Source organism: Maniola jurtina, chromosome 18 (assembly GCF_905333055.1).
Source record: "Maniola jurtina chromosome 18, ilManJurt1.1, whole genome shotgun sequence".
Taxonomy (NCBI): Eukaryota; Metazoa; Arthropoda; class Insecta; order Lepidoptera; family Nymphalidae; genus Maniola; species Maniola jurtina.
This window is the reverse complement of record NC_060046.1, coordinates 1,390,751-1,418,720: the sequence shown is the minus strand read 5'-3', so window position 1 is coordinate 1,418,720 and position 27,970 is coordinate 1,390,751. Positions and strand designations below refer to the sequence as shown.

General features: G+C 40.2%; 3 protein-coding genes across 5 annotated transcripts; 2 read left to right on the top strand and 1 right to left on the bottom strand.

The window, feature by feature from the left end:
• The first annotated feature begins 7 nt into the window (after positions 1 to 7).
• LOC123874678 (sorbitol dehydrogenase-like) lies at positions 8 to 5,480 on the top strand. Of its 2 annotated transcripts, none has more exons than XM_045920184.1 (8): positions 8 to 97; positions 924 to 957; positions 1,676 to 1,809; positions 2,176 to 2,366; positions 2,534 to 2,718; positions 3,628 to 3,806; positions 4,331 to 4,452; positions 5,238 to 5,480. In XM_045920184.1, exons 1-8 carry the CDS (start codon positions 47 to 49, stop codon positions 5,380 to 5,382), a joined length of 1,041 nt encoding a protein of 346 aa, XP_045776140.1. In that variant the 5' UTR covers positions 8 to 46; the 3' UTR covers positions 5,383 to 5,480. The 2 variants fall into 2 exon arrangements, with proteins under 2 accessions (XP_045776140.1, XP_045776141.1); XM_045920185.1 differs by having other exon boundaries at positions 25 to 97; positions 1,643 to 1,809.
• LOC123874677 (arrestin domain-containing protein 2-like) lies at positions 4,007 to 27,890 on the top strand. 2 transcript variants are annotated; one of them, XM_045920183.1, is made up of 8 exons: positions 4,007 to 4,017; positions 7,593 to 7,599; positions 21,420 to 21,564; positions 22,742 to 22,882; positions 24,732 to 24,946; positions 25,894 to 26,079; positions 26,611 to 26,799; positions 27,297 to 27,890. In XM_045920183.1, the coding sequence occupies exons 3-8, from the start codon at positions 21,435 to 21,437 to the stop codon at positions 27,810 to 27,812; spliced, it is 1,377 nt and encodes a 458-aa protein (XP_045776139.1). In that variant the 5' UTR covers positions 4,007 to 4,017; positions 7,593 to 7,599; positions 21,420 to 21,434; the 3' UTR covers positions 27,813 to 27,890. The 2 variants fall into 2 exon arrangements, with proteins under 2 accessions (XP_045776139.1, XP_045776138.1); XM_045920182.1 differs by lacking the exons at positions 4,007 to 4,017; positions 7,593 to 7,599 and adding an exon at positions 21,175 to 21,317.
• LOC123874675 (Bloom syndrome protein homolog) lies at positions 5,546 to 19,927 on the bottom strand. Its single transcript, XM_045920178.1, has 23 exons — positions 19,701 to 19,927; positions 19,530 to 19,606; positions 19,352 to 19,401; positions 18,991 to 19,137; positions 18,560 to 18,826; positions 17,338 to 18,184; positions 17,056 to 17,208; positions 16,380 to 16,538; positions 15,749 to 15,904; positions 14,866 to 14,978; positions 14,222 to 14,400; positions 13,275 to 13,440; positions 12,635 to 12,759; positions 12,122 to 12,281; positions 11,579 to 11,771; positions 10,909 to 11,105; positions 10,388 to 10,539; positions 10,049 to 10,183; positions 8,916 to 9,077; positions 8,536 to 8,726; positions 7,863 to 8,049; positions 7,295 to 7,398; positions 5,546 to 6,557 (listed from the first exon to the last, which is right to left on the bottom strand). Exons 1-23 carry the CDS (start codon positions 19,790 to 19,792, stop codon positions 6,445 to 6,447), a joined length of 4,125 nt encoding a protein of 1,374 aa, XP_045776134.1. The 5' UTR covers positions 19,793 to 19,927; the 3' UTR covers positions 5,546 to 6,444.
• Positions 27,891 to 27,970: the final 80 nt, after the last annotated feature.

Genomic DNA, 27,970 nt, shown 5'->3' with positions numbered 1-27,970 from the left:
AGTTACAATAAGTAAGTGTGCGAGTTAAGTCTAAGTTTAGTGCAAAATGGCTGAAAATATCGCTGCAGTATTACACGGACCTTGTGACTTGAGAATCGTAAGTACCTATATTGGTTTATCTATACCCATTAGATTTATTTAAGTACTTATGAACGACCATGCATATTTAATTATAATGAATATATCACTCACGACCACGGAAGATTAAACGATTAATATTAGATATATAGTAGGTAGGTACCTAAGTACTTAGGTAGACCGTACCGTAATAAGAAACATCTTCAATTATGCATATTACCTGCAGTAGTAGGTATACACTACAACAGATACCTAGTTAAGCAGGATTTATTTATTATTAAAGAGTTAAAATAGTTTTTTACGATTCCGTATCTCAAGAAAAAAGGAACCCTTACATAGGTGTCTGTATAAAAAAAATAGTCATTTTAACCATGACTAACATTCCCCTTTCTTCTCAAACTAAGCGTTAAGCTTGAGCTAAGTGGGTACGACAATTAAATAGTGCAACGGGTGGGATTTGAACCGCCGACCTTTCGGATTTCAGTCCGCTCCTATAACCGTTGGCCTATTAAGGCTTCGGATTCAGGATTTGACATAAGAACATTTTTCATGAATTAAAAGCTATTTACCGTTGACCTTATTGAGAAGCAAGGTCTCATAGCACAAGTAAAGGAAATGGTCATTTGTTTGTAGAAAAACACTTTTCTTCCTAAATATTTTTTTTTGCGATTACAAACTTACATTTACAGTTGGAGCAACAAATTAAAAAAATAAGCAACAAAATACGTATCCTTCCAAGGTACCGCCGCACCATCGATTTTTTTTAATCTTATTCTACAGAATACAACAAGTATACAATTTTTTTAACTGTTAATAATTAACTACTGGAAATTTTATCGTTACAGGAAAAATGGCCCATGCCCGAGATAAACGATTATGGTATGTAGTTATGTACCTACTTGCTTGTAACATATTTGACTTTAGATAATCCAAATAGATATACATATATAGGTATGTATATCTAACTTATATAACAAACTCATTCATCAGAAATACAATAAAAGCAAGCATAGTAAACAAGCAACAATACTGTACATATAAGGACCTAAAACCTAGTGTATCTACATAGTTTACCGTAGAAACTGCAATTTAATTCAAAAGTTAATTTAACCACTCACATTCACGAATTTATACGCAAGTGCGTATAAATTGAAATGAGTACGTAGACGTACCTCGTAAAAAGTTTGAACAATATTTTTGATAGCCATGGACAATAACTGGCGCAGTCAGTAGAATGTAGCCTTACAAAGTTACTTTTGAATAAGATCATTTTTTAATAGGTACGTAACTGTACAGTATGATTTTTTTTCAAAAAAAAAAAATTAGCCATGCTAATCGTGACTAATATTCGCCTTTCCCCTCCAATTAAGCGTAAAGCTTGGGCCAGAAGTGGGTACGACAATTGTGCAACGGGTGGGGTTTGAACCGCCGACCTTTCGGAATTCAGTCCGCTCCTCAACCGTTGAGCTATCGAGTCTCTGATGCTAAGAGAGTTTTAGCCTTTTCCCACTCTTTTTTTTTCTTTTTTTTTGTTTTTCTAAGCTTAATATGAACACACATGTAGGTTAACTCCACGAAGCTGTGCAACTTTTTCCAGAGGTACTGATAAAGATCGACTGCTGCGGAATCTGCGGTTCGGATCTGAAGATGTATTCCGCGGGCCGGTGCGGGGCGGACAGGCTCACCGAACCTATCGTACTTGGACACGAAGGCGCAGGCTTTGTTATTAAGGTATCGATCGGAAGGTTTATTTGTAAATCATCTTTAAGAGCGTAAAAATATTTCTTGAAGAAAAATAAAATTTTGGAGAGAGGCATCGCGCCAACTTATAATTCTGTAGGTGTACCTATACCGCTATTTATAAATAAACACGCATTCAAAGGTATAACTTTAAGTGCTTGACTTGGTGTGTTTAAGTGCTTCACCCATGTTGATTAAGAGTTTTTAAAAACCCCGTGGGAACTCTTTGATTTTTAGGGACGAATTAGGAGCTATGTTCTTTCCGAGGATGCAAGCTACCTCTATAACAAAACCGGATAAACAGATTCATCTGATCGACTTGTACCCTCTTGACTGATGATTTTCGTTTGTTGCAAGGTGGGAAGTAAAGTGTCAAGTCTCGCGGCCGGCGACCGGGTGGCCATAGAGCCGACGCAGCCGTGCCGCGCGTGCGAGTTCTGCCGCCAGGGCCGCTACAACCTGTGCCCCGAGCCGCGCTACTGCTCCACCGTGGGCGCGCCGGGCAGCCTCTGCCACTACTACAAGCACGTCGCCGACTTTTGCCACAAGTGAGAGACTAGGTGCCACTGCAGTCGCGCACGGTCGCGTACCGGTAGCATAGAGGTTCTGTCGCCAGCGCTCCACAACCTGTGCCCCGAGCCGCAGTACAACATGTTCTTGCGATGTTCAAAATTTCATGGGCTCATCAGTGTAATTTCTTCAATAATTTGTCCAGGATCCCCGATAACCTGAGCATGGAAGAAGGGGCGGCGGTTCAGCCGTTGGCCATCACCATCCACGCGTGCGGCCGCGCGGGCATCAAGGTCGGGACCACTCTTCTGGTGCTGGGCGCGGGACCCATCGGTGTACTGTGTGCCATGACAGCGCGGGCCATGGGCGCTACGAAGATTCTGATCACAGGTCTGTATTATGTAGGTACAAGCACGTAAACGTCGCACAGCAATCATCACCATGATAACCCATCGCCGCCGGTCTGCGCGCAGAAGGATTTAGGTCCTATCACACTGGCTAAATACAGATTTACAGACTTCACACATTTTTGAGAACATTATGTAGAAGTCTCAGGCAATGCGGGTTTTCTCACGATATTTTCATTCACTGATATTTAACTGATTGCTTAACAGGGCTCTCTCCGTCACTCGTTTCCACTCGTTTCATACAATCGTAGTTCCAATTTCATTTGAATATTAAGCAAGCAAAGTCCATGAAATTTGGCAGACATATTCTAGAAACTAATATCTGTGTCTGTGGTGTTTTAGATTTTTCTTAAAATATGTAGTTTTAAAATTACAGGGGCTCCAAGATTTGTATGAAAATTTTAAGACCGCGTAACTTTGAAACCGAATATTTTAACAGAAATCTGGAAAACCACAGACATAGATATTACTTTCTAGAATATGTCTGCAAAATTTCATGGACTTAGGTTGCTTAGTATTCAAATGAAATTGGAACTACGATTGTATGAAACGAGTGGAAACGAGTGACGGATAGAGCCCTCTTAAAACGCACATCTGAAAACACACTCTGGAAAGTTAGAAGCCTCCCGGCGTCCGTGTTTCCTACCAAGTATATACCTATAACCTAAATACCTTAAAGACAAGAGTGAATATTATGCATCTTTTAAGCGAGCGAGCTCCAATCTACTAATAGGTACCTCATCATTGTTTTTTACTAAGTAATAAGCATTATTGTCGTCAAGCACACGTCATTAATCTCACAATTTAAAAAACATAGGTTTTCGATTACAATTATATACTTACCTAGCTATATAATGCTAGCTAGGTGATGAAAATAGTGTGCATATTTCAGATGTAGTAGAATCGCGTCTCGAAACAGCCAAGAAGTTGGGCGCAGATTTCACGCTGCTGATCAGGAAGGAGTACAGCGACCAGCAGGTCGTGGACAAGATCAGGGAGATGTTGGGCACCTCGCCTAATGTCACCATGGACGCGTGTGGTTTTGCGTCTGCGCAGAGGGTCGCTATGATGGTACTTAAATGCAATTTTTTTAATGTTCAATAACAAATAAGTAGTAGCAGCCTTATGCGACAGATCTACAAAACTCCTGACCTCTCTGCCCTTTTCTATTAAAGTTAGTATCTCTCAGCTTCGACGACATCGTCCAAGGCGACGGACTTGGAGAGCATAGTTCACACTGCAGGTGGGTTGGGGAGGAAGGGCGGGGGTCGACAAGGCAACAGTCACACCCTTACCGTTAACAGTTAATTAAATCTACTAACAAGCTTGTCTGTACATTTAAGTAAAGGTGTTGTTGTAAAGCTTGTAAATTAGAACCATAAACTTCGTCTATCTTATTTTTGTTGATTCCCGGGATAGGATTGGTATAAGGTTCGAATGTAGAATTCGTTTCACTTATACGCGACTTTGACTCGCGTCAGAACGCAGGGTCCTTAGAAGACCACGACCCCATAGTTTTCTTACCTTGCCTACATTTAGGAGTTGGCTACCTTCCTGTATGGGATAATCTGTCACTGACCACTTGTGGTCCGCAGGTGACGCGCTCGGGCGGCACGGTGGTGGTGGTGGGCATCGGCGCAGACACCGTGGAGGTGCCGCTGACTGGCGCGCTGTTGCGGGAAGTGGACGTGAGAGGCGCGTTCAGACTGCTTAACTCGTAAGTGCCATTTGCAGGAAATATCACATCACACTAATCACACTATCACACTAATATTATAAAGGCGAAAGTTTGTATGTGTGTATGTGTGTGTGTGTGTGTATGTTTGTTACTCCTTCACGCAAAAACTACTGGACGGATTTGGCTGAAATTCAGAATGGAGATAGATAATATCCTGGATTAGCACATAGGCTACTTTTTATCCCGGAAAACCAAAGAGTTCCCACGGGATTTTGAAAAACCTAAATCCACGCGGACGAAGTCGCGGGCGTCAGCTAGTAGTACATACAACGAGCTTTAAAGATTTCGGCTTCGTAGAACGTGGTCTCTGGCACTCATACTTATTTGGCGTTTCGACGGTCTCAACGACAGAGACAATGCTCTACAAATCAGTTACCTCTTTCTAAAGTCAATATTTCAGTGGCCGGGCACTGGCGTACTGAAGAGGCGTTTCCTACATTATTGACGACCTCCTTAACATAGTGGTGAGCACTGTGGTCTTAAAAATGGGAGCTTCCGGATTCGATTCCCGTCAGCTAGTTTGAGAATTTATCGACGGTACCTCTGGTGCTGCAAATGTTCATGGGCGGCGATAATCACTAAACATCAAGTGACCCGCCTGCTCGTTTGCTCGCTATTTTTTATTAAAAAAATAGTATGACAAAAATAATAAATAATCAGTGATACCGGATGAATTGATAAAATTAATTTTGGTCTTCTCTTACGTGATTAACTCTTACGTGGTAAAATCACGTAAGAGTACCTACATAATTAACATTTTCCAGGTATCCCCAAGCGCTGGCGGCAGTTTCAAGCGGGGCCATAGATCTGAAGTCGTTCATAACACACCGCTTCCCGCTGGAGAAGGCCAGAGAGGCCATGGAGTACGCCAAAACCGGCGAGCCCATGAAGATTATCATACACATGTAACTGTAGCATGCGTCACGAATGTTGGACAAGTGGGCTAAGGTTGAGATCAATGAAGCGTACTTTGACTTGGCCCAGACTAAGGGTGAAATCTAGCATAGTCTAGCAAAGTCACAGTGCGTGACTTGATATTTGATATTTGATATTGAAATTAAACAAAAAAATTTATAGGAAAGTAATAATTTATTTACATTCACTATTTAATACTTATTATAATTACTTACTATTAACCAAACATCATGAATTTTACATATAAAGAAATTAGACAGTAAGTAATAAATAAACATTAAAAACATTTTGAAACTTAATAATTTATCACAGTGTGGTCTGATACTCATACCCACCTTTACAATAACGCAAGCTATTGTTAATTTACATTTTTATTAGTTATTCCTTTATTTTCACACTAATTCACATTTTTTCACACAAATCACAAAAAAATGCAAATGCAGATTCTCGAGATAGAGATATGAAAAATATTTCAATAAATTATAATGGCACTTGTGCGATAATGACGCTATTCAGGTCTATATCAGGTTCAGTCTGGAGGATTTGGAGATGTCGGGCCTCGTATTCAAAACTGCATTATTGTCGTAAGGCATCAACATATCCACTACTTGTACTTGTTCTCACATAATATTAAAATTTCACCTTGAAATAAAATTTCTATTATATTTCCTTATGACGTCATTATGAAGAGTACATCGCTCCTTCCACGCCTTTTCGCTAGATATCGTTGATTTCCGTCACGCAACCCGTGCCACCAACGCCCGCAACAGCCGTTCTGGTTCTCGTTATTATGGTGAACTGTCTATATCAGGTTCAGTCTAGAGGGTTTGAAGACACCGGGTCTCGTGTTTGGCGCAAGGCATCAATGTATACCACTGTACTTGTTCAATATCCCTAGTGCGATAGTTACGCTATTATGGTAAATGATTTATATCAGGCTCAATCTAGATTTCCAGAGGGATTGAGGACACCGGATTTCATGTTTGGCGCGATGGATCAATATATTATCACTGTACTTGTTTAATAGCTCTAGTGCGTTAATAACGCTATTATGGTCTATATCAGATTCAGTCTGGAGGGTTTGAAGACACCGGGCCTGGTGTTCAGAGCTGCGCTGTTGGCGCGAGGCATCGGCATGGTCCCTAAAGTATTTCCACTTGTACTTACAGCTGTAACAAGATAAAATACGACATATACACTCGATTACTTTGAAATATACCACCATAACGGACGAACTTTTTACTTTTATATATAATCCATACTCCATACTAATATTATAAATGCGAAAGTGTGTCTGTCTGTCTGTCTATCTGTCTGTCTGTCTGCTACCTTTTCACGGCCCAACAGTTTAACCGATTCTGACGAAATTTGGTTCAGGGTTAGCTTATATCCCCGGGAAGGACATAGGCTACTTTTTATCCCAGAAAATCAAAGAGTTCCCACGGGATTCCTAAAATCCGCTTTGTATGGAGTTTGGTACCGAGGTAGCTTGCGTCCCTGTAATTAACATAGGCAAGTTTTTATCCCGGAAAATTGAGCAGTTCCCACGGGATCTGTAAAAACTAAATCCACGCTGACGAAGTCGCGGGCATTCTCTAGTAATAATATAAAAATCGATAGTGGCACGTATTGATTATATGAAAGATCAACACTTTTAGATTAGAATGGTAACCTCGCATTAGAAAGAGTAAGTACTAACATAGTGATTAAGTATTGTTACTAACACTGGATGGATCTTGTTGACCAAATAAATAAATAATTGAATTGAATTGTAGCGTTGAAAGACTCTCCTCACTAGTTGAACGGACGACACCAAGCGAGTCCATGGCGTGTAGAAGTCCCTACAAGAGACCTATGACCAGCGGTGAACGTGTATCGGTTGATGAGGATGATAATGAAGTGTTACCTGGTTTGGCGCGCGTGGACGCCTGTCCCCGACCGCGGCCGCGCGCGGCGTAGGCTCCGCGTGCCGCTTTCGTTTTGGCAGCCGACCCGCCTTTACGCTTATAGCTACAAATCAAATATACATACTCAAAAATCGGGGGGAAAACCATACTAATATTCTAAATCCATACTAATATTATAAATGCCAAAGTGTGTGTCTGTCTGCTAGCTTTTCATGACCCAGAGCAGTTTCACTGATTTTGATGAAATTTGGTACAGACTTTTATCTGTTATCTTTAAAAAAAAATGCTACCTCTTAGGACAAAGGTTTTAATAGTTAGATCTTAGTTTAGTTCTATGTAGCATTCTTTATTAGGAACATGAATTTTTTTATAAATTCGGCGATAACTCAAAAATTACTTAAATCACTTTTTAGAAAAGGATGGCAGAATTGTCCCATAAAACCCTAACCATCATTTGACTGGCCCATTTGACTTGAAAAGGCCCCTACTCTCAGCAATGAGAAATATGATGCATGTTTAGCAGTGACCATCTACAGGCTGAAATGGTGATGATGATGGAACCGTTACCGTTTCCTGACTCCGCCGCGGAAGGTCTTCCTCCCTCGGAAGCTGCTGTTGGTGGAGCGATCGCTCTGCGCGCCGTGAGCGAGGCTGCCCCAGTCAGTTTCAGAGTCACTGTGTTGCTCCTCAAAGTCGTCCTCCTTTACCGCAGTCTTCTTCTCTTCGAGCTCATCCTCGTATTGCATCAGGAGACCTGTTGGATAGGTCATTACTCGCTACCCCTATTATAAGGGGCAAAAATAAAAAATAAACTGCATAAGGGCAAAACATGGGAGAGGGCATGCTTCACTTCTGTCGGGTGTCATATGCTCAAGGCAAACTCTCAGCGAAAACTCATCGTGCAAGAATCACAATTTTTTTCCTGCCATAAAGCTCCATTATACAATTGCAGCTTTATTGCTACTACCATCTTGACTATGGGCTAATCTAATTTACAGTCCAATAACTGTCCTTAGTTACAGTTCACTAGGTTTTTGTGACCTGATAAGAATAAAGATAACAGACACAAGAAACACATAATGCCTATTTGACACATAGTATACAGATGGTGTCTGGTAAATATCCTGAGTACATGAAGCTGCAACCGCAGCGACGCCGACGCGGCAGCGGTTAGGAGAAAATGGATTTCGCCTAAACGGAGTAGCATTGCTGGAGTGATGGGTGATATGTGATAACTCACCCATCTTCTCGACCGCGTACGCAGAGGTGATCTCCAGCAGCCGCACCGCGTACTTCTCGTAGTTGGCCCGCGTGACGTGCGGCAGGGCTAGCATGGCCGCGGGGTTGTCGGGCAGACTGCTGGCCATGGCGCGTAGAGCGGCCTGCGGGAACAGGGCGCCGAGAGACGCGCCGCGAGATGATGCCATCTCCCTGCAAAATAAGGTTTAAAATAGTTTCATTTCCATAGATTACAAAAATCTATCCGCTATCTAGTCGCTATGCGTTCACTTTTGGAGAGCGCGCCACCACACACGGTCGTCAGTGTCCTGTAAAAAAGGAGGAACTGAAAGGAGTACTTCCCCCCTCCTTTTTAAGGTTCTGCTGGAGGTCGGAACTGACCTGCAAGCTTCCACGAGGTCAGCGTAGCAACGATCTTCGAGGCTCTTGATAAGTGCGCCGATGTGAGAGTCGTTTGTCTGTGCCGGGGTCACAGTACTGACTAATGCCGCCTTGCGTTCCACCTTCATTGGGAACACGATGCGCAGCTTGCCTGACATTAGCCTGAAACAAACATATTTTTCATCAGATTAAATCAAGTGTTTTTATAGGGTTCCGTACCTCAAAAGGAAAAACGGAACCCTTATAGGATCACTTTGTTGTCAGTCTGTCTGTCTGTCTGTCTGTCTGTCCGTCCGTCCGTCGTGTCTGTCAAGAAAACCTATAGGGCACTTCCTGTTGACCTAGAATCATGAAATTTGGTAGGTAAGTAGGTCTTATAGCACAAGTAAAGGAATAAATCCGAAAACCGTGAATTTGTAGTTACATCTGAGAAAAAATAATTAAAATGTGTTTCAATTTTCAAAGTAAGATACCAAGTGGGGTATCATATGAAGGAGCTTTACCTGTGTATTCTAAAACAGATTTTCATTTATTTTTATGCATAATAGTTTTTGATTTAGGTATCGTGCATAATGTTGGAAAAAATACCCAAGTTCAGAACCCTCAGTACGCGAGTCTGACTCGCACTTGGCCGATTTTTTTTTAAATAAAAAATAGCAAGCAAACTTGCACCGGATCACCTGATGTTAAGGGATTACCGCCGCTCAACAACATTTGTGAAACTGCTATAAATGCGTTGCCGGCCTTTCAGGAATTCGTTGGTCCGTTCCTTGAAAAACCCCATGTAGTAGTCTAGAGGGAGAACACAGTCGAAGGGAGTTGGTTCTACAGTTTGCATGTGCGTGGATAAAGGATCTGGTACAACGGGCAGTCGAAGTGCTTCAGGCACTCGGGTGGTGAGGATGAAATTGCTTACGGAGGCGTGCGGTGAGGTCGTTTGTAAATTAGAAGTTGAAAGAACCTGTGAAAACTTTTAGCCTTATGTGATAAATGAAAAGGGATTACGACCTTTAACAATGAGGAATACGACGCAGAGAGAGATCTCTCTCTCTCTCTAACGCAGCATACTTCACCCGAGGAGGCATGAAATAGAAAGTTGTGGAGAAGTCGTAAGCAGATCAGACTACACTCACTTGTCGACGCAGGGTCCAAGAGTGACGTACGCGCTGGCGATGTCGTTGTTGACGACAAGTCTCTCGGCCAGCAGCTGTCGCACGATCATCTGACGCAGGAGCCGCTGCGCGTCACCGCGGGGCCAGGACTTGCATCTACACAGAACATTACATAAACGTTCATTAACCCTGGGCCTAACATTGGGCCTGGGCCTAACATAGGGCTTGGGCCTAACATGGTCCTTCGAGCCGGATTTCTATAAAAATACGAAAAAACATTTCAAATATGAAAATGGACGTTGTTAACGTAATTAGCACTTTTACTTTACACCCTGTATAAAAGCTGTCGGGTACACTTACCGTCCATGTATTGGATTCTTTTGGAGCGCGGCGAGGCGTTGCGCGTTGGAGCCCCGCAGCGCCTCCGCTATGTGCAGTAGTGTGAAGGACGAGCGGCCCATGTCACGGATACACCTCACGATCATCTTGCAGTCGTCCGTTACGTCCACTGGCTGCCAGGAACCATACCATATATTAACATTTTAGTTCAAGACGTGAATCCCACTTCTGATTTTCAGGATTGTTATTGGAACTCGTTAAAGTGTGCTCATTCGAATATTTATCAAATATTTGGATAGAAATTAAAATAAGACATCACACTAATAAAGAAGTCGACACACTTCCGGGTAACACTACACACACCTACATGCCTACTCTATATACTTCACACACCATCACTCAACACTGCACACCTCCATAGCACACTTCACACACCTCCACTCTACATTACACACCTCCATTTCACACTACACAGTACACACCTCCACTTATCTCTACTTCATACTAGACACACTTCCACTCCACTCCACACCTCTACACACCTTGTAGTCGTGGTCGTTGAGGCAGCTGTCGCAGGCGGTGAGGCGGTTGGCGCGGCACTGCTCCTTCGGGAAGCGCTCGCCCAAGTACGCGAGCACCTGCGCGCGCCGACACTCCGTCACGCTCTCACACACCTCCACCATACGCAGCAGGTTTTCCTCGTGCACTCGCCGCGCGTCGGCTGTCGTATTGCGCTCCACTGGCAACAAATACAGTAACGTCAGTTTAGTCAACAAGTCAAATACAATCAGTCCAGACACGATCCGAATTATACTTAGGTCAGTTAAGTTAATTTAAGACCAACACAACGTAACTCACACCTAGTGCCACCTGTCGACGGGTCAAGTATTCACGTCAGTCGAGCAGACTGTGGCATGGTATGTAGTATGCACCCGTTATCTACGCTATAATATCGTTAAACCACGAAATAAGCTTAAAATTATTAATAGAGCAGTCGCCAGTAGCAACGAAAAGATGAATCCTATTGACTAAATTGCCTCAAGTCCGATGCCTGCCGGCCTATATAGTCCAAATAACCCATGATACCTGTAAGGAGACGTCCGAGCGAAGACTCAGCCCGTGCGCCGATAGACTTCAGCTTGTCGAGAAAACACCACACTATCGCGACGTAACTAACACCTAGCGCCACCTGTCGACGGGTAAACTACTCACTGTCTAACAGTCGCCGGTAGCGCACCACGTCCCCGTAGCTGTAGTACAGAAAGCAGGTGGCAGTCTCGCCGTCTCGGCCGGCACGTCCCGCCTCTTGGTAGTAGCCCTCCACAGACTTGGGCATGCTGTGGTGGATAACATAGCGCACGTCGGCCTTATCCACGCCCATGCCGAACGCGATCGTCGCGCAGATCTGTGTTCATAAATGATAAATTACTAGCAATCTTCGCAACTTCGAAAAATCCAGCCATATTTTTTTTGTTGTTGTAAAATAGGTTTACGCTTGACGACAATAATGCCTGAGACGAACAATGATGAGGTCTAGGTTGCAGTGCGCTTGCCTAGAAGATGACTATTCACTCCGTAGGTATTCACGCTGTAGGACGCTATAAGAATACTGCATTAGCTGCATTGATGCAACAAGAATACCGTAAATTTAGCCAGTGACAAGAATTGCGACTGTAATAATAATAATTGATGCAGGTTTTCCAGTATCGACCTACAGTATAAATAGACCATATGCGAAACGTAGGAAGTACAGACCACTTTGTACCGGTCGGCCAGCCAGCCGGTTTGGACCTCCTCGCGTTTCTTGTCCGCCAGACCAGCATGGTACGCCGCCGCCTGGATGCCAGTCTTGCGCAAATCCAGCGCCAGACTCTCGCACTCCTTACGTGACAGGCAGTAGACTATGCCGGATTCCCTGCATCACAAAGTTTTTGAAGAGAAAACTTCTTTAGCAAGTTGTGATTAGAATCTCAATGAAAAGACAAACCACACTAAACAGTCAGTCAAAATTCAAAATATTTTTATCCAAATAAAATTAAATCAATCAATTAAAATTATTCAAAAATTCTTAAGCGCAGTGTTCAAATTTATAGAGCAGCACTAAAGTTTAATTCATTTTCAATCCTCTTTTATTAATACTAAAGAAAAATACAGATATTCTTTTAGAGAATAACATCAGAATCGATGCCAATACCACAAACTACAAAATAAGCCTGATCACTACCTGAAAAACGTCGTTAAACCATAAAATAAGCCTAAAATCATTACCTGAAAAACTTCTGCTTTATAATGTTAGCGACATCCTGATTGACAGACTTGGGCTTCTTCTCAAGTATCCGGTAGGCGAGGTTGGGCCGGTTGAAGCTGCAGAGAAACCATTTGCAATCCTTCACCTGTAGAAAAAGGGAAGAGGGCCCAATTTTAAATGAATTTGTATGGAAGCAGGGCATGTGCCCTCAACCATAAAAATAAGATCTTCCTTCAGTCTATATTTATCACTGACATAGGAATTTGTTATTTCATAGGTTTTTATGTCCGATTAAGGATGCTCGCAACTTAGCTCGCGTGGATATAGGTTTTTTAAAAATCCCGTGGGAACTCTTTGATTTTCTGGGATAAAAAGTAGCCTATGTGCTAATTCAGGGTATAATCTATCTCCATTTTAAATTTCAGCCCAATCCGTCCAGAAGGTTTTGCGTGAAAGAGTAACAAACATACATACACACACACACACACACACACATACACACATACACACATACACACAAACTTTCACCTTTATAATGTTAGTGTGAAGTGTGATGTTGCGTCAATTTCATGCACCAAATTCTATCCTTAAAGGGGTATACCAATAAACACCAAATAGAAAAGTCTCAAAAACCAGAGTAGAAATATCAGAAAGACTTACCTTGAGCTGATGCAGGATATCCAGTCGCACTCTAGGCGTGGCCGTAGCAGTGAGCGCCATGATGGTGGTTTTCGGGAAGCGGTCTCTTAACATGTGCAGCCGCTTGTAATCGGGTCGGAAGTCGTGGCCCCACTGCGACACACAGTGCGCTTCGTCCACTACAAACCTGCACAAATTGATCTTAATTTTAGTACTAGTAGTAGTAATAGCAGTAGTAGTTGAATTGAAGTGTAGTAGTAGGAAGGAGAATTTTAATCCTTAATTATAATAATATGATAAAAGCTGTGATAGCCTAGTGGTTAGAACATCCGCCTCCTAATCGGAGGTCGGGGGTTCGATCCCGGGCACGCACCACTAACTTTTCAGTTATGTGCCTTTTAAGCAATTAAATATCACTTGCTTTAACGGTGAAGGAAAACATCGTGAGTTGTCCATGTTCTCAAAGGTGTGTGAAGTCTGCTAATCCGCATTGGGCCAGCGTGGCAGACTATGGCCTAAAACCCTTCTCATCTGAGAGGAGACCCGTACTCAGTAGTGGGGCGGAAAATGGGCTGATCATGATAATAATATGAGTAAAGTGCTAAATGGCTGCTAGTGACTTTGTCCACGTGGATATAGGTTTTCAAAACCCTGTTGGACCTCTTTGATTTGCCGGGATAAAAAGTAAGGAAGTACAAAATAAATGTTGAACTTCACTTCTTTCATGTGGATTTACGTTACATGACAATCCCATGGGAACTCTCTCATTTTCCGGGACTAAGAGTAGCCTTCCTTCCCTGGGACGCAATCTTTCCGTAAAGACGTAAGACGTGATAAATCTAGATCTTATCCGCTTCCACCAAAGACGTGTCAGTCAATCAGTTTTTTTACGGAGTGACGTCAAAAGTTTGCTCAGCAGTCCCTTTATACATGGTATACATACTAGATGGGGGTTGAACTACACTGACCTCGCTATCTTGTCTCTGGAGTACAGCATGTCCAGCATATCCTGGAACTTGGGCGAGCCGCTGATCTTCTCCGGAGTGACGTACAGCAGTTTGATGAGCGGTTCCTTCATACACAGCTTGTGGTAGACTTCGTCCGCTTCGGCTAACGACACACTGCCGGACAAGTGGGCGGCCGAGATCTATTTCATTGAACAAATTACAGCAGAAGTAGCAGCAGAACGTTAAGTACGATTCACATCAAACTTTTTTGCCTGGACCGTTGTATTTTAGCCATGCTTTTACAGCATAGCTCTCTTTGGTAAAGATTGATCAGAGATGTAAAAAAATCGATTTTTATCTCACGCATTTTTTGTAAGGTACTCTCGCTTTATGAGTATGAAACCAGTCATCAAATATGGTTTTCAAAGACAAAGAGAAAGATTTTTTATTCAAATAAACTTTTGCAAGTGCTTTTGAATCGTCAAAAAACCTATCACTGGTTCGGAATGCCATTCCCCCCGAAAAGAACTAGCTAGAAACTCCACAGTTGCAATAATTGCAGTCCAGTGCATTGCTGGAGCGAGCCAAGTTCACGCTTTTTTATCATTTACATAATCTTCGATTGTATAATATGCTAGTATAAAACTGGTACTAGAGGTACATACATCAAGCGACAGGAGTTTGTTGACTTGGTCCAAGATGAGCGACTTGAGCGGCGAGATGACGATCGTCACGCCGGGGGTCAGCAGCGCTGGCAGCTGGTAACACAGCGACTTGCCTGCACCAACAACCACATATTATTCAAACATATTAGGCAAGTAGATCCCTTATAAGATTCCTTTAAGCCTCAATAGCTCAACAGGCTGAGGAGCCGACTGAATTCTAAAAGGTCGGCGGTTCAAACCCCACCCGTTGCACTATTGTCGTACCTACTCCTAATACAGCTTTGCGCTTAGTTGGAGGGGAAAGGGGAATATTAGTCATGATTAACATGGCTAATATTCTTTTTTTTTTAAAAAAAAAAAAAAAAAGATGGAGAGTCGACATCAAACGAGCCGCTGCTGGATATAGGCGGTACAAGACCGTTATGTTATTTTATTCTTATACTAACTTATGCCCGCGACTTCGGCCGCATGGACTACACAAATTTCAAACCCCTATTTTACTCCTTAGGGGTTGAATTTTCAAAAAACCTTTCTAAGCGGATGTCTACGTCATAATAGCTATTTGCAATTAATTTCAGCTCGATCAGTCCAGTAGTTTAAGCTGTGCGTTGATAGGTTACTTAGTCAGCTTTTCCTTTTATATTTTTAGGCAAGTTAACCTTTGACTGCGATCTCACCAGGTAATTGATGATGCAGTCTAAGATGGAAGCCGGCTAACTTGTAAGAGGAATGGCAGTTTTTATTATTCCCTGATCAGTTTGTATACATCATTGTACCGGAACACTTGATTAAGTGTGCCGCCAAGCGATTTCTTGGCGGCACGGTCTTAGCGGAAGACTCTACAAGAGACCTGTGTCCAGCAGTAGACTATTTAACCACTCACCGCCGCCAGTAGGCATCAGCACGAAGCAGTCGTGGCCCAGCAGAGTGGCGTTGATCACTTGCAGCTGATTGGGGCGGAAGGACTTGAGCCCAAACTTCTCCTTGAACGTTTCCATCATAGGAGCGGAATGAGGGTAGTTCAGACCGTCAAATTCACCTGCAAATTAAGTACAAGTTTAACGTGATACACTTTTCTGTTCAATCACTATGAAGGCAGTCTTAGTCCAAAGTAAACTGGAGGGAGAGAGCTGGTTATCCTTACCACAGATCTAAAAATCTAGCTAGGATAGCCAGTTCTTGATCTTGCAACATTTTAAAGTTGTATAATACTTATAATAATCATGCAAGTTGTTCAAGATCAACCACTACCTATGTATGCATGTAACAAGATGAATGAAAATAAACGTTTTATTTTTAAACTACCTTTTGTTCAGTAGAAGTTTGTAAAGTTAAACAGCAATATAGCCTAACCCCCTTTAGGCCCTACACACACATACTACAGTGGAGCATACAAATATACATACATACTAACATACACTTAGTTTACTATTATGTAACCTTTAATATCGGCTTTGCCACAGTCAGGTAAAAACTTGATTGTATGTAATCCATAAAATGAAAACCCCCCTTACCTGTTATTCCATCATTTTGAGTTCCCGCGTGAAAGTTGCCCATACCCTCATATTTTTTGTTCGTATGAATGGTCTGATCTCCTAAATTCACCTCCTCAGTCTCTTTGGTCATACAAACTATGTCATCTTCAAAATCTTCTGGATTGTACTCTGGAAAACCTTTAAGTATAACAAGATAAGTTTAAAATAACTATCACAGAAGAATGGTTCACTTCATTGGTTTTGCCCACGACTTCATTTGTGTGGATTATACAAATTTCAAACCCCTATTTTACGCCCTTAGGGGTTGAATTTTCAAAAACCCTTTCTTAGCGGATTTCTATGGCATAAATCATAATAGCTATCTGCATGCCAAACGGCCCGATCCATCTAGTAGTTTGAGCTGTGCCTTGATGGATCAGTCAGTTGGGCAGTCAGTCAGTCAGTCCTTTCCGTTTTACACATTTAGATGAACTAGCGGCGTGAATTCAGGCATTTAAAATACCGTAGAAATTTTTCTTGATGTAGCCATGTCACTCTCCAGGTCCATACCTAGGCATATCCATGCAAAATCACGCCAATTCACTATTCCGTTGCAGCGTGATTGAAGGACAAACCAACAAACCGACAAACAAAGACACTTTCGCGTTTATAATATGGATATCACTCAAGACAGTCTAAACGCTAAAATAATTACCTTCATCATCAATTTTGAATTCTTTGTTACTAGAACCAATATGATTGGTGCTAGTGCTTGGTATGGAGTCATCCACAGTGACAGCACTTTCATTGTAATTTTCGGGAAAAATATCCGTATCATCGTCCAAGTTTAGAGGCACTTCATAGTTATCTATCAAAGGGAGAAAAAATTAAATTACTCTCAAAAACAGTCTGAAAATTTACTTTTATTTTGTTATTTGAAAAGGATGCACTGTCAATATTTGCTTTGAAAAGATGCTAGCAAGCAAACATAACTTACCTAATATATCCTCAGAGTCTTCATTTGGACTCTCTCTTTGGATTTCGTCTTCATTGAATTGCATTGAAGATTTGCTCAAAATGGGTGCTTGAAAGTGCAAAGAACTACTTGGTAATGGCGTAACCTTTGCCGGTATTTCATTCCGCAACGGTTGTAACCTTTCCGATGCAATTTTCACCCTTTCTAGCGTACTCGAAGGCACTTGTATGGAATCATTAGAATTATTGGAATCATTTACAGTTAATCTTGACGGTCTCTTGAAAACGAATTTTCCTTTGCCCTTTTTATTATTAGTATCAGATATATCTAAGTCTGTATCAGATTGAATTGGAGAATCTATAATATTTGTTGAACCATTGCATGGGGAAAATGTATTGTTTAATGATAGTGAGAACTTTTTAGCTAAATTATCTGAATAAATTGTTTTATTTGGTTGCAATTTATTCAATGTTAAATTATTAGTAGTAGGTGTAGACGTGTTTGGATTATTTTCTCTAGTTTTTTCAACAGATTTTTTGGTATATTTAGTATAAAAGTCATCATCTTCATCACAGAGAGTTGACATATCTTGTGTATCCTGACTATCATTTAAATTACTAACAAACTTATTTTCAGAATTATTTTCATTTTTACTATGTTTATTATTCTTATTACTAGTATTATTTTGTAATAATGTTTTAAGTTTAACTTTCAAATGGTTCATTTTGCTGTATGTATGTTTGTCATAACCAGGGAACTTTTCTTTGATACAGTTAGGTATTCTGTTGAATGCATCGCTAATTTTTTCCAGTACTTCTATGTACATTTTACTACACTCATCCATTTCTTCGGCTGAAAATTTCTTATCCTTAAACAAAAGTAACAAGTACCTGCAGAATCAGTGTTTACTAAACACATATTGAAATCTACATAGTATAGGATTACATAATTGTCAACATTATCAATCAGGATGATGTAAAGACTCTAAAGATACCCAGAGATCCAAACATGTGCAGGCATTTAAAAGTTATGGTGGAATAAAGAAACTCACATACATACATACATAAACCATGAAATCATAAGAATTTGAGCAGTTTTATCACAACTGTCATTTTGTATTGCTTACCTCATCAAGCACACTTGTATATTATATGTCTATATGTGGTTTCAAATAAGAATGAAAAGATAAAGGATAATAATTATTGTCATTTAATTTCCATAAAATAAGTAAATTTATACTTACTTTATCATACTTCTTCAAAAGATGGTGTTGCGATATTTTTGATAGAAATCCAGATATGGAACTGTCTAAATGCAAATTCTTCAAAGGGTCTTTGTCCTTGGGACTTGACTTTTCAGGTGTTTTATGATTTTTGACTCTTGGTGAATTTGAGTCACCTTTGGAGGGGCTTGGTGTAGAATTTATAGTTATAGACATACTATTTATTCCAGAAGAAGGTGGTGTCTTGCAGTTTTCTCTAGTTGCTAGGGCTTGATCAGTCAAGTCGTCCTGAATGAATAAACTTATTTTTATTGTACACCACAAAATGTGATATTAACATAAATAAATGCATAAATTTAAGTAAACACTTAATAAAATACTTCAGTTTATTCCTATATTTATATTAAGCTCTTGAATGACAAACAAAAATTGGAATTATAATAAAAACTTACCACATCCATAGCATCAAACAAATCGTCACTTTCATTTTCACCCATTTGATTGCTACTTTTCACTGTTCTGATTGGTCTATTTGTAATTTTTGTTGAGTATGGTGATGATTCAACTAAAAAATTGGGCGTATTCACATCGCTGGATCCCTACAAATAAATATTTTTATTTTGAATGCTGGCTTCCCAATTTTGTATTTAAAATCAAATGTTTGAATATTTATCTGTTTGTTATCTATACAGTTGTTACCACCACTAGCATGAAAACACAGTACCTTCCTAGTCTAAATATTTTTCCCATGTAAACCTTGTGTGCAATTTTACTACAGCTGTAAAAATAAAACAAAGACTAAATAATACTTACAGCAAGAAGCTTATTATCTGTTGTTGAAGTGCCTTTGTAAGGTGGAGTAACTGAAAAATGTTACAAACAACATATAAATAATAATCTGAAACTTACTAAATGACATAAACTTACAATTCTAACTGCTGGATCTAGAAACTAAGTAAATAATTAAATAAGTTAGTAGGTACATACTTACAAGTGGCACTTGATGATTTAGTTTTAAAGATGAATTTTGAACGCTTTTCCGTACTTTGATTAGTGTAGTCAGCTTTTCTGTAAATTTAGGTTAGTAATTAAGTAAGTATATCATTATAAGTCTTGAAATAAATAAATAAAATAAATACAAAAATAATCAAAAAATACCAACCCAGGCGCTTTTTTTGAGTCTTGGTTAGATTTTTTTATGAAGTCACTAATGGAACTCTGTTTACTGAGAGTCAAATTCTTTTTTGAAGCCATATTTATAATTCAGAGTTTAATGGTTTTTATTAAAACATAATTATACATTACTGTACATAATATTATTTGTTTGTTATTTTATCACAATTTCCCATTCCCACCAATTTGCTGTCATCCAAAGAGAATATACCAATCACTACGTCGGGTATATTCAATTCAATGTACTCTGTGGTCGGCACCCTATATTTAGAGCGCTATCCAGTCAGTTTTAACAAAAAAAAAAACACTCCAAAAAGACAGAGCACGCCCGCCAGCTAACACTGCAAGTTCCACCAACACAGACGAATAGATTAGATAGATTATTGGTGATTATATTAGGTATTTTTGGTACATACTCTTTGGAGTCTTTGGTGATTACCATAGACCATAGATTATCTTTTTTTTTTTTTTATTATTGACTCCGTGGCGGCCCGAACGGCAGCCACTAAGGCAGAAAGGGCCAAGAGGCGCAAGTATGAAAATATAGAAAATAATTTCATATTTGTGCCTTTTGGAGTGGAGACCATGGGTTCGTGGGGCGAGGATGCCAGATCCTTTTTTAAGGACCTGTCATCCCGTCTTGTGGAGTCCACGGGTGACCGGAAATCTGGCAGTTACCTTGGTCAGCATATTAGTCTGGCCATTCAACGAGGTAACGCAGCCAGCGTTCTGGGCACCCTGCCTCGTTACAGTGATTTGGATGATATTTTTGTTTTATAATTTTTATATTTAAGTATTTTTAACATTTGTGAAAATCTGTATTATTACTTTCTGAATAAAAAATCAGATTATCTATTATATTAAGGGACATACTACACGGGCGGTTCTCCCGCTGCGGGAATCCGCTTCTGAACCGCACTAGTCACAATTTAATATGAAAGTTGTATGCTGCATACTACATTGCGCGGTTTATAGGCGGGAGAAATACGACCGCTGCATGCAGCGTCAAACAGCCGCTGATAACCGGCGTTTTGAACTACACGCGGTTTCCCGCTATACGTCATTTTGCGCGGGACCTTGGCGCTCGCTCGTCGTTCTTATGAGGTTATCGTGGTGTGCACTAAACATTGAATGAAATATTCCCGAAGTTTACTTAACACTGGTTCCACCCACACATTGCGCTTTACTTTATTTTTTAATAATTCTATTAATATAAGAGCTGCAAGCGCAGTTATCATTGGCGGCTCCATGTTGAACAAAAGACAGCGATAAACCGCGTCCCACTCCCGTGTAGTTTGATGGTCTGCGGCAGCTTTGTCGAGCGGATTCCCGCAGCGGGAGAACCGCCCGTGTAGTATGACCCTATGACTATATTATTACTATCATCATATTACTTTATAGTGATTACATTTTGGTAACTCCCATAGAGATATTATTGTTATAATACGTCCATGGTAACTCCACAGGCATAATACCTAATCTGTGTCCACAGGTCTGTTCTGTGCTCTACAGTTTGGAAATTGGAACTTTGTGTTTGGAACCATTAGAAAAAAATTGATTAGGACCTAGAAGAGTTGTTTTTTTTTTATTTTAATTTACAATTTATGTGAGTTTTCACTATTTTCCTAAGAATTTTGTGCTAAGAAGTTTGAAAATTAAGAGATAACATCCTTGAATTAGTTTTCTGTGAATGTTATTTTCTTTGCAGAAAAGTTAAACTTCAATGGAGCCGCCTGGAGGTCGATATCTTGATGGGTGTATTGTATTCGACGGTTCGAAATTCATATTTTATTCCGGTCAATTGATCGAGGGAAAAATAAACTTCAAACTACACTCACCCTTAGATATTTCTGGTAAGAAGTCATTTTGATCTAATTTCATGGGAGCAATTAAAACCAATTAAGTGTAATAACCACGGAAATCCAAATATTAAGAAGGGTAACTAACTCCTGTTGAAATCATCATCGTAAAAAATGTTCCTGCTTGCAATACATAATTATGATTCATCATCTAAACTCAAAATTCAAAATATTTTTATTCAATTAAACTTTAAAAGTACTTTTGAATCGTCAAATGCATCTACCACTGGTTCGACAAGTCCAAAAAATCATCATCAAGCTATTGCCGGCTCACTATTGAGCGCTTGCTTCTCTTCTCCAAATGAGAAGTGCCTACCACCACCACGCTCCAACTCCACCACGCTGGCTGAATGCCGAATGAACATTAACCAGAACTCTCAAGCATGTAGACTTCCTCATAATGTTTTACTTCACCTTTAAGGCAAGTGATGTTTTATTAACTTGAAAAAAGAGAGGTGCGTGCTAAGGTCGCCCGAATATGATGCAAAGATTTTATCCTCTAGATTGTCACCGCTCTTGGTGATAGGCTAGTGGATGTATGATCCAGAGTGTACAAATGCATTGTAGAAAAAAAACAGTCAAGTGTGAGTCTGACTCACACAGCAAGGGTTCTGCTCTAAGGTTGAGATTTCTTCATCAAGAGCTCTCTGAATTTGTATCCTTTAGCGAGTCGTTCCTGGCTGTAATCACTGTACTGATTGTTCGATTTCTCAAACCGTCATGAAATGTTTAGTAGCAAATTTTTTTAATGGCTTAAGAGCAGATTTTAAGGTCCTTTTGCTTCAAAACACCAATTAATTCCAATTAAAATCGTGGCACATATATTTAAATTAACATAATAATCAAATGATGTATAGGAGAATATACTATATAAAATCACTTTTTTATTTGGTGGCAGTTTGTTGATTTGATACAAAATATAAATTCAAATTATTTTTATTCAATTAGACTTTTACAAGTTCTTATGAATCTTCAAAAGCATCTACCACTGGTTTGGAATGCCTTATTTATTATTGAATAGTTAATCCACCCTAAAACAAAATTGAGTTGAAAGTGACAATAGAAATATGCACACTGGAAAGTTTTAGGGTTCAATCGGAGGCTTAGTAATAAGGTCCTGTTGGCACCCTTCGGAACGGAACCCCTAAAAACCTATTGTTTTAATTTGCAGCCCTCGATATAATTTTCTTTGGGGAAGGTAATGTGGTATGGGTAGAAGAGCAAATGGAAATGTATGGTGGTGTAAGAAGGCAGAAGTTCGTGACGTATCATGGCAAAGAGGGGTACATCAACCATGTGCAACGTCTTCAAGGTAATCTTATCCTATATCCGTACTAATATTATAAATGCGAAAGTGTGTCAGTCTGTCTGCTACCTTTTGACGGCCCAACAGTTTGACCGATTTTGACGAAATTTGGTACAGAGTTAGCTTATATCCCAGGGATGGACATAGGCTACTTTTTATCCTGGAAAATCAAATATTTCCCATGGGATCTTTAAGAACCAAATCCACGCGGACGAAGTCGCGGGCATCCTCTAGTCCCCTATAACTAGGTGTAAAGCTTGTAATAAATAAAAGCTTTAATAGTTACTGGAGGGGACTGAAATCTGAAAGGTTGGTGGTTGAAACCCACCTGTTTGCACTATTGTCCTACCTACTCCTGCCACAAGCTTTAAACTTAGTTGGAAAGGAAAGGGAAATATTAGGTACTAGCTGTGCCCGCGACTTCGTTCGCGTGGAATAGTGACTTTTCGCGCTTTATATAGCCACGGACGCTCAGGCGCGAGGCGTGTAGTACGTACTCTGTACGTTAAAAATGTTCGCCGTGATTCTTTAAATTGACATAACTTTTTTATTTATGAACCGATTGACATGAAATAAACACTAAATGTTAAGTGAAGCTTACTACAATATATTAGTGAAAACCGTATCTAAATCGAATAAGCCGTTTCTGATATTAGCGTGCACAAACACACAGACAAACAGACAAAAAAAAAATTAATTACAATTTCGGGTTCGGCATCGATATAATAACAACCCCTGCTTCTTTTTTTTTTTATATATTTCCATTGTACAGACACCACTTTTCTACAATTTTATTATATGTATAGATGATTAATATGGCTAATATTCGTTAAAAAAAATTAGGATTAGGTATAGCAATGGATAGGTATTAAAACTTGAGCCATCAGATTCATCAAATTTTAGTTTGCTCCTAGACAGACAATCAAGTTATTGAGGCTTCAAAATAACACCAAGGTCTGCTTATTATTGCAAACACTTTTGAGAGTCTAGTATTATATGCAAATAACATACATGCAGATGTGTCATTCAAGGTATAGTTAAATTAATATGCTTACTAATAACATAGTGGGCTGGCGATATTTAAGTATTTATTTATTTAAACAACTTTATTGCTTAAAACTATAACAAAAAATAAAATACAGGAAAGATTTACAAACAAAGCAACTCATATTTATTCATACATATATTTATTTTCATACATAGTTTTTAGAATTTATTTTTCTCAAAAAGAACAAAAGTTCACTTAGGAAAATGAGAAACAATAATATAGTAGAAAACATCTGTATTATATCAAAGGAAAAGCTGACTGAATGATCTATCAATGCACAGCTTAAACTACTGGACTGATCAGACTGAAATGAGGCATGCAGATAGCTATTATAACGTAGACATCCGCTAAGAAAGGATTTTTGAAAATTTTATCCCTAAAGCAGTAAAACATATTTGAAATTTGTGAAGTCCACGTGGATAAAGTCGCGGGCATAAACTAATAGTCCATAGAGGTAGGGTAATTTTATACAGGCTGGTCAGAGATGTGACGTCTAGAAGAAAAATTTAAATAGCTTTTATTCATAAGCTATTTAAATTTACGATTGCATAGCTTATATTATAGCAAGGGGTATCTTAATCACACCTAACTATGTATGGTCAGCAGCTTTTTGACACTTTTTTGTGATAGTTAGGTTACTATACTAACTATAAACTCAATACTTAGTTGGAGGGAAAAGAGAAATATTAGTCATCATGATGAACTAGGCTAATATTCTTTAAAAAAAATGTACTGCTCTGGTGCCCTCTACTCTTTCTTGAACTACTAGACAATAGATAACAATGATACACTTTTAATATCTTTCAGGTCCAACAGTATTAGAGGCGGGTGAACATTCCATACCATTCTCGTACCAACTGCCCTACACCTGCCCATCCACGTTCAGGGGCTCGAAGGGCCAGGTCACATACTCGGCCACGGCACTCTTCACACGGCAAGATGGAGTCACCAAGGACAAGATTACAACTGAGATTGATGTTATTGATCCAATGAATTTGAACACTGGCAGTGCTGATATTCTGGTAATGTGCTAAGCCTTATCATTTCAGTTTGTAGACGTGTTAGAGATTTTCGGGTATTTGGGAATACTTTCGGCTTCTGTCGATATAGGGAGAATCACCGACCATATTTAGTGCTTCCCTGGTAGGAGATCTTGGAGTGACCAGGATATATTTATTAAAATGCAAAAGACTTTTACACACATCTTGTTTATTCCATGTTCAAACAGAGACAGAAAGAGAACAATACATTATTGACAGATTAAATTACCATACTATAGACACAGATTAAATATAATTAAGTAGGCACTTAGTTTAGGAATGTAAAATAATAAACGGACTTCGTCTGCGATGGCGTTTGCTGGCGCGCGTGCTGTGCTTGTTTGGAGTGTTTTTTTTGTTAAGAGTGGCTGGTTTTTGTGTTAGTTAGTGTTTTTTGGTGGTGGAAGCGCTCTAAAGGGGCGCCACGCGTATGTCGGCGGGCGCCGGCGCAGACGGAGTCCATACTTGTATAAATTCAATAACTTGAAAATATCACAAACTTGACATTGGCTAATCAGAGTAAAGCCAGATTAAAGAAAAAAAAAATACTAAACATACATCCACTGCTGAATATAGGACATTCCCAAAGAGCGCCACACCCACACACACCTAGTCCTCAACCTTCCTCATGCAGCCATTTCCCGCCACCCTCTAGTGTGTTTTTTTAATTGGGTCAGTATGGGGAAGTCCAAAACCGTAGGAGGTACCTATAGGAAAACTGTCTTAGAAACCATTAGGTCTTTTTTTGTCAAAATAATTTTGGTATAGTAAATTCATCAAGCTTGAGTTGTCTATAAAAATAAATAAAATTGACTACATACATTTTTTTTAACTGTATGAAAAAGCAAGAACAAAACCAATCGCATCAATAGAAAGCACTCTAATACTTGAAACACAAAGCGCGACCCTTACAAAAATTTCCTTCACAGAAACCCCTGGTGATGGAATTCGAGGAGGAGATGAGTTGCCAGTGGTGCTGGTCGTCCAAGCCGCTGGGCATAACCGTGCGTCTGCCCGCGCAGGGCATGTGCCCCGGGGAAGTCGTGCCCGTCACCGTGGCCGTGCGGAACAGCACCTCTGTGGAGATCAATAAGATCATCTTCCAGATCACCACCGTGAGTGGTTTAATTTCCCATGTGTTTTCCACGATCTCACTGCTTACATCCCTTGAGCTGCTAAGAAGGCGGCGACTGAGTAAGTTTTAAATATTGTATAGAAGCAGGCGTTACTTTGCGGAAGCCCACGATATACAAGGCACCAAAAGCCTAATTTGCTATAATCCACTAAACCAGCCAAATCTGTGTGGTGCAACATGCATCATGCGAAATGCACCTCCCACCCTCCCACAGCTAAACATACAGAAAAAGCAAGCAATACGCATCACCACCATGCAACACCACACAAATCCCAAAACAACTCTACACACATTTCGCCCTGACACCAGAGCATCCTCAAGAGATGTAACCTTACAATGCACAATTGCAAAAACTTGTAAAGTCTACATTTCCTGCTTCGTCCTTCCAAAGCTTCTCACTCTGAGAGGAAACCCGTGCTCTGTAATGAGCCGGTGATGGGTTATCATGATGATGATGATAATTGATTCGGCCAAATATGATAATCACGATTTTATATTTCTTCCATTTCAGAGAGAAAGGTACCGCAGCCTGGAGCCCGCTTCGGAGTACGAGCCGCCGGAAGAAGTGCTGATGACAATGAAGAAGGGCCCCTTCCTGAGCAACACCAACAAAGACTACGTGTTCGAGCTCACCGTGCCGGACTTCATCGCACCTAATATGGAGAAATGCAATATCATCGACGTGGGGTACTTCTTTAAGGTAATTATCATGTACCATAATTATGCTTGGGGCGGTCGCCACAGTTGCAAGAGGGGCTTCTTAATCATACCAAGACATCGATCAACTTACCTCAATACGAACCTAAGCCAGTCGCCACTCACGACGCTTTCACTAGATGGCAGCACGAGTACCTTACAGCTGAAGCTCAAGTAGAATTAACATGCAAATCTGAATCGCACTAACGGAGCGTTTAGGAAGTTTCAAGATACAACGGAATTTTAAATCGGAAAATCAAAGAGTTACCACGGGGTACTTAAAGGCCCATCCGTTTAACGTTCGCGTGGATATAGATTTTTCAAAATCTCGTAGGAACTCTTTAATTTTTCGGGATAAAAAGTAGCCTATGTGTTAATCCAGGGTATAATCTATCTCCATTCTCAGCCAAATCCGTCCAGTAGTTTTTGCGTAACCAAAAGTTACCAAAATAACACATACACACAATACTTACGTCTTTATAATATTAGTGTGATTTTCAGGTCATTATAAAGCTGTCCGGTTGCAATGAAGACATGGAGGATGAAGCCGAAATATGCATCGGCCTCGTCCCAATCGGGGTGACCACAGACCTTACACAACACCCCATGGCTGACAAACTCCCCAGCGGCCCCATACCTGACCCCAACAACGCAGTCAATCTACCCCCTGAGTACCAATCTTACCCCACGCACCAAACCCAAACCAACGTACAAGCATACTCCTCCGGCCCAATCCCATACCCCATATCAGCAAACGTAACCGATGCACCGATGTACGGTTCCAAAAATAGTCTCGTCAACTCATTCGAAATCGGTTTTCGAGTTCCCGACGGTAATTCGAGTGTCAGTGTACAAATGACAAGTGTGCGTCATAGCCCCACGGGAGTAGAAATGACAAGTGTAAGTCAGAGCTCCAGGAGTGTAAGTGTAAATACCTACTCTGGTCAAAACCCGCCTTACCCCACACAATCGTATGGGTCGCAGCCTTCTGCGCCGTCCGCTCCACCGCCTTATTGAAACGGTATAATCTATTGTAATAGGGTACTCTACCCTTTTTTGAAAAGTGTCTTAATTTCATCCTAGGGTTAGTAAACTACGAAAAAATCACGAAAAAAATATATTCTATGGATAAGTGCAATAAGAATGCATTTAAATTTTGTATTTCGAATTCCTCC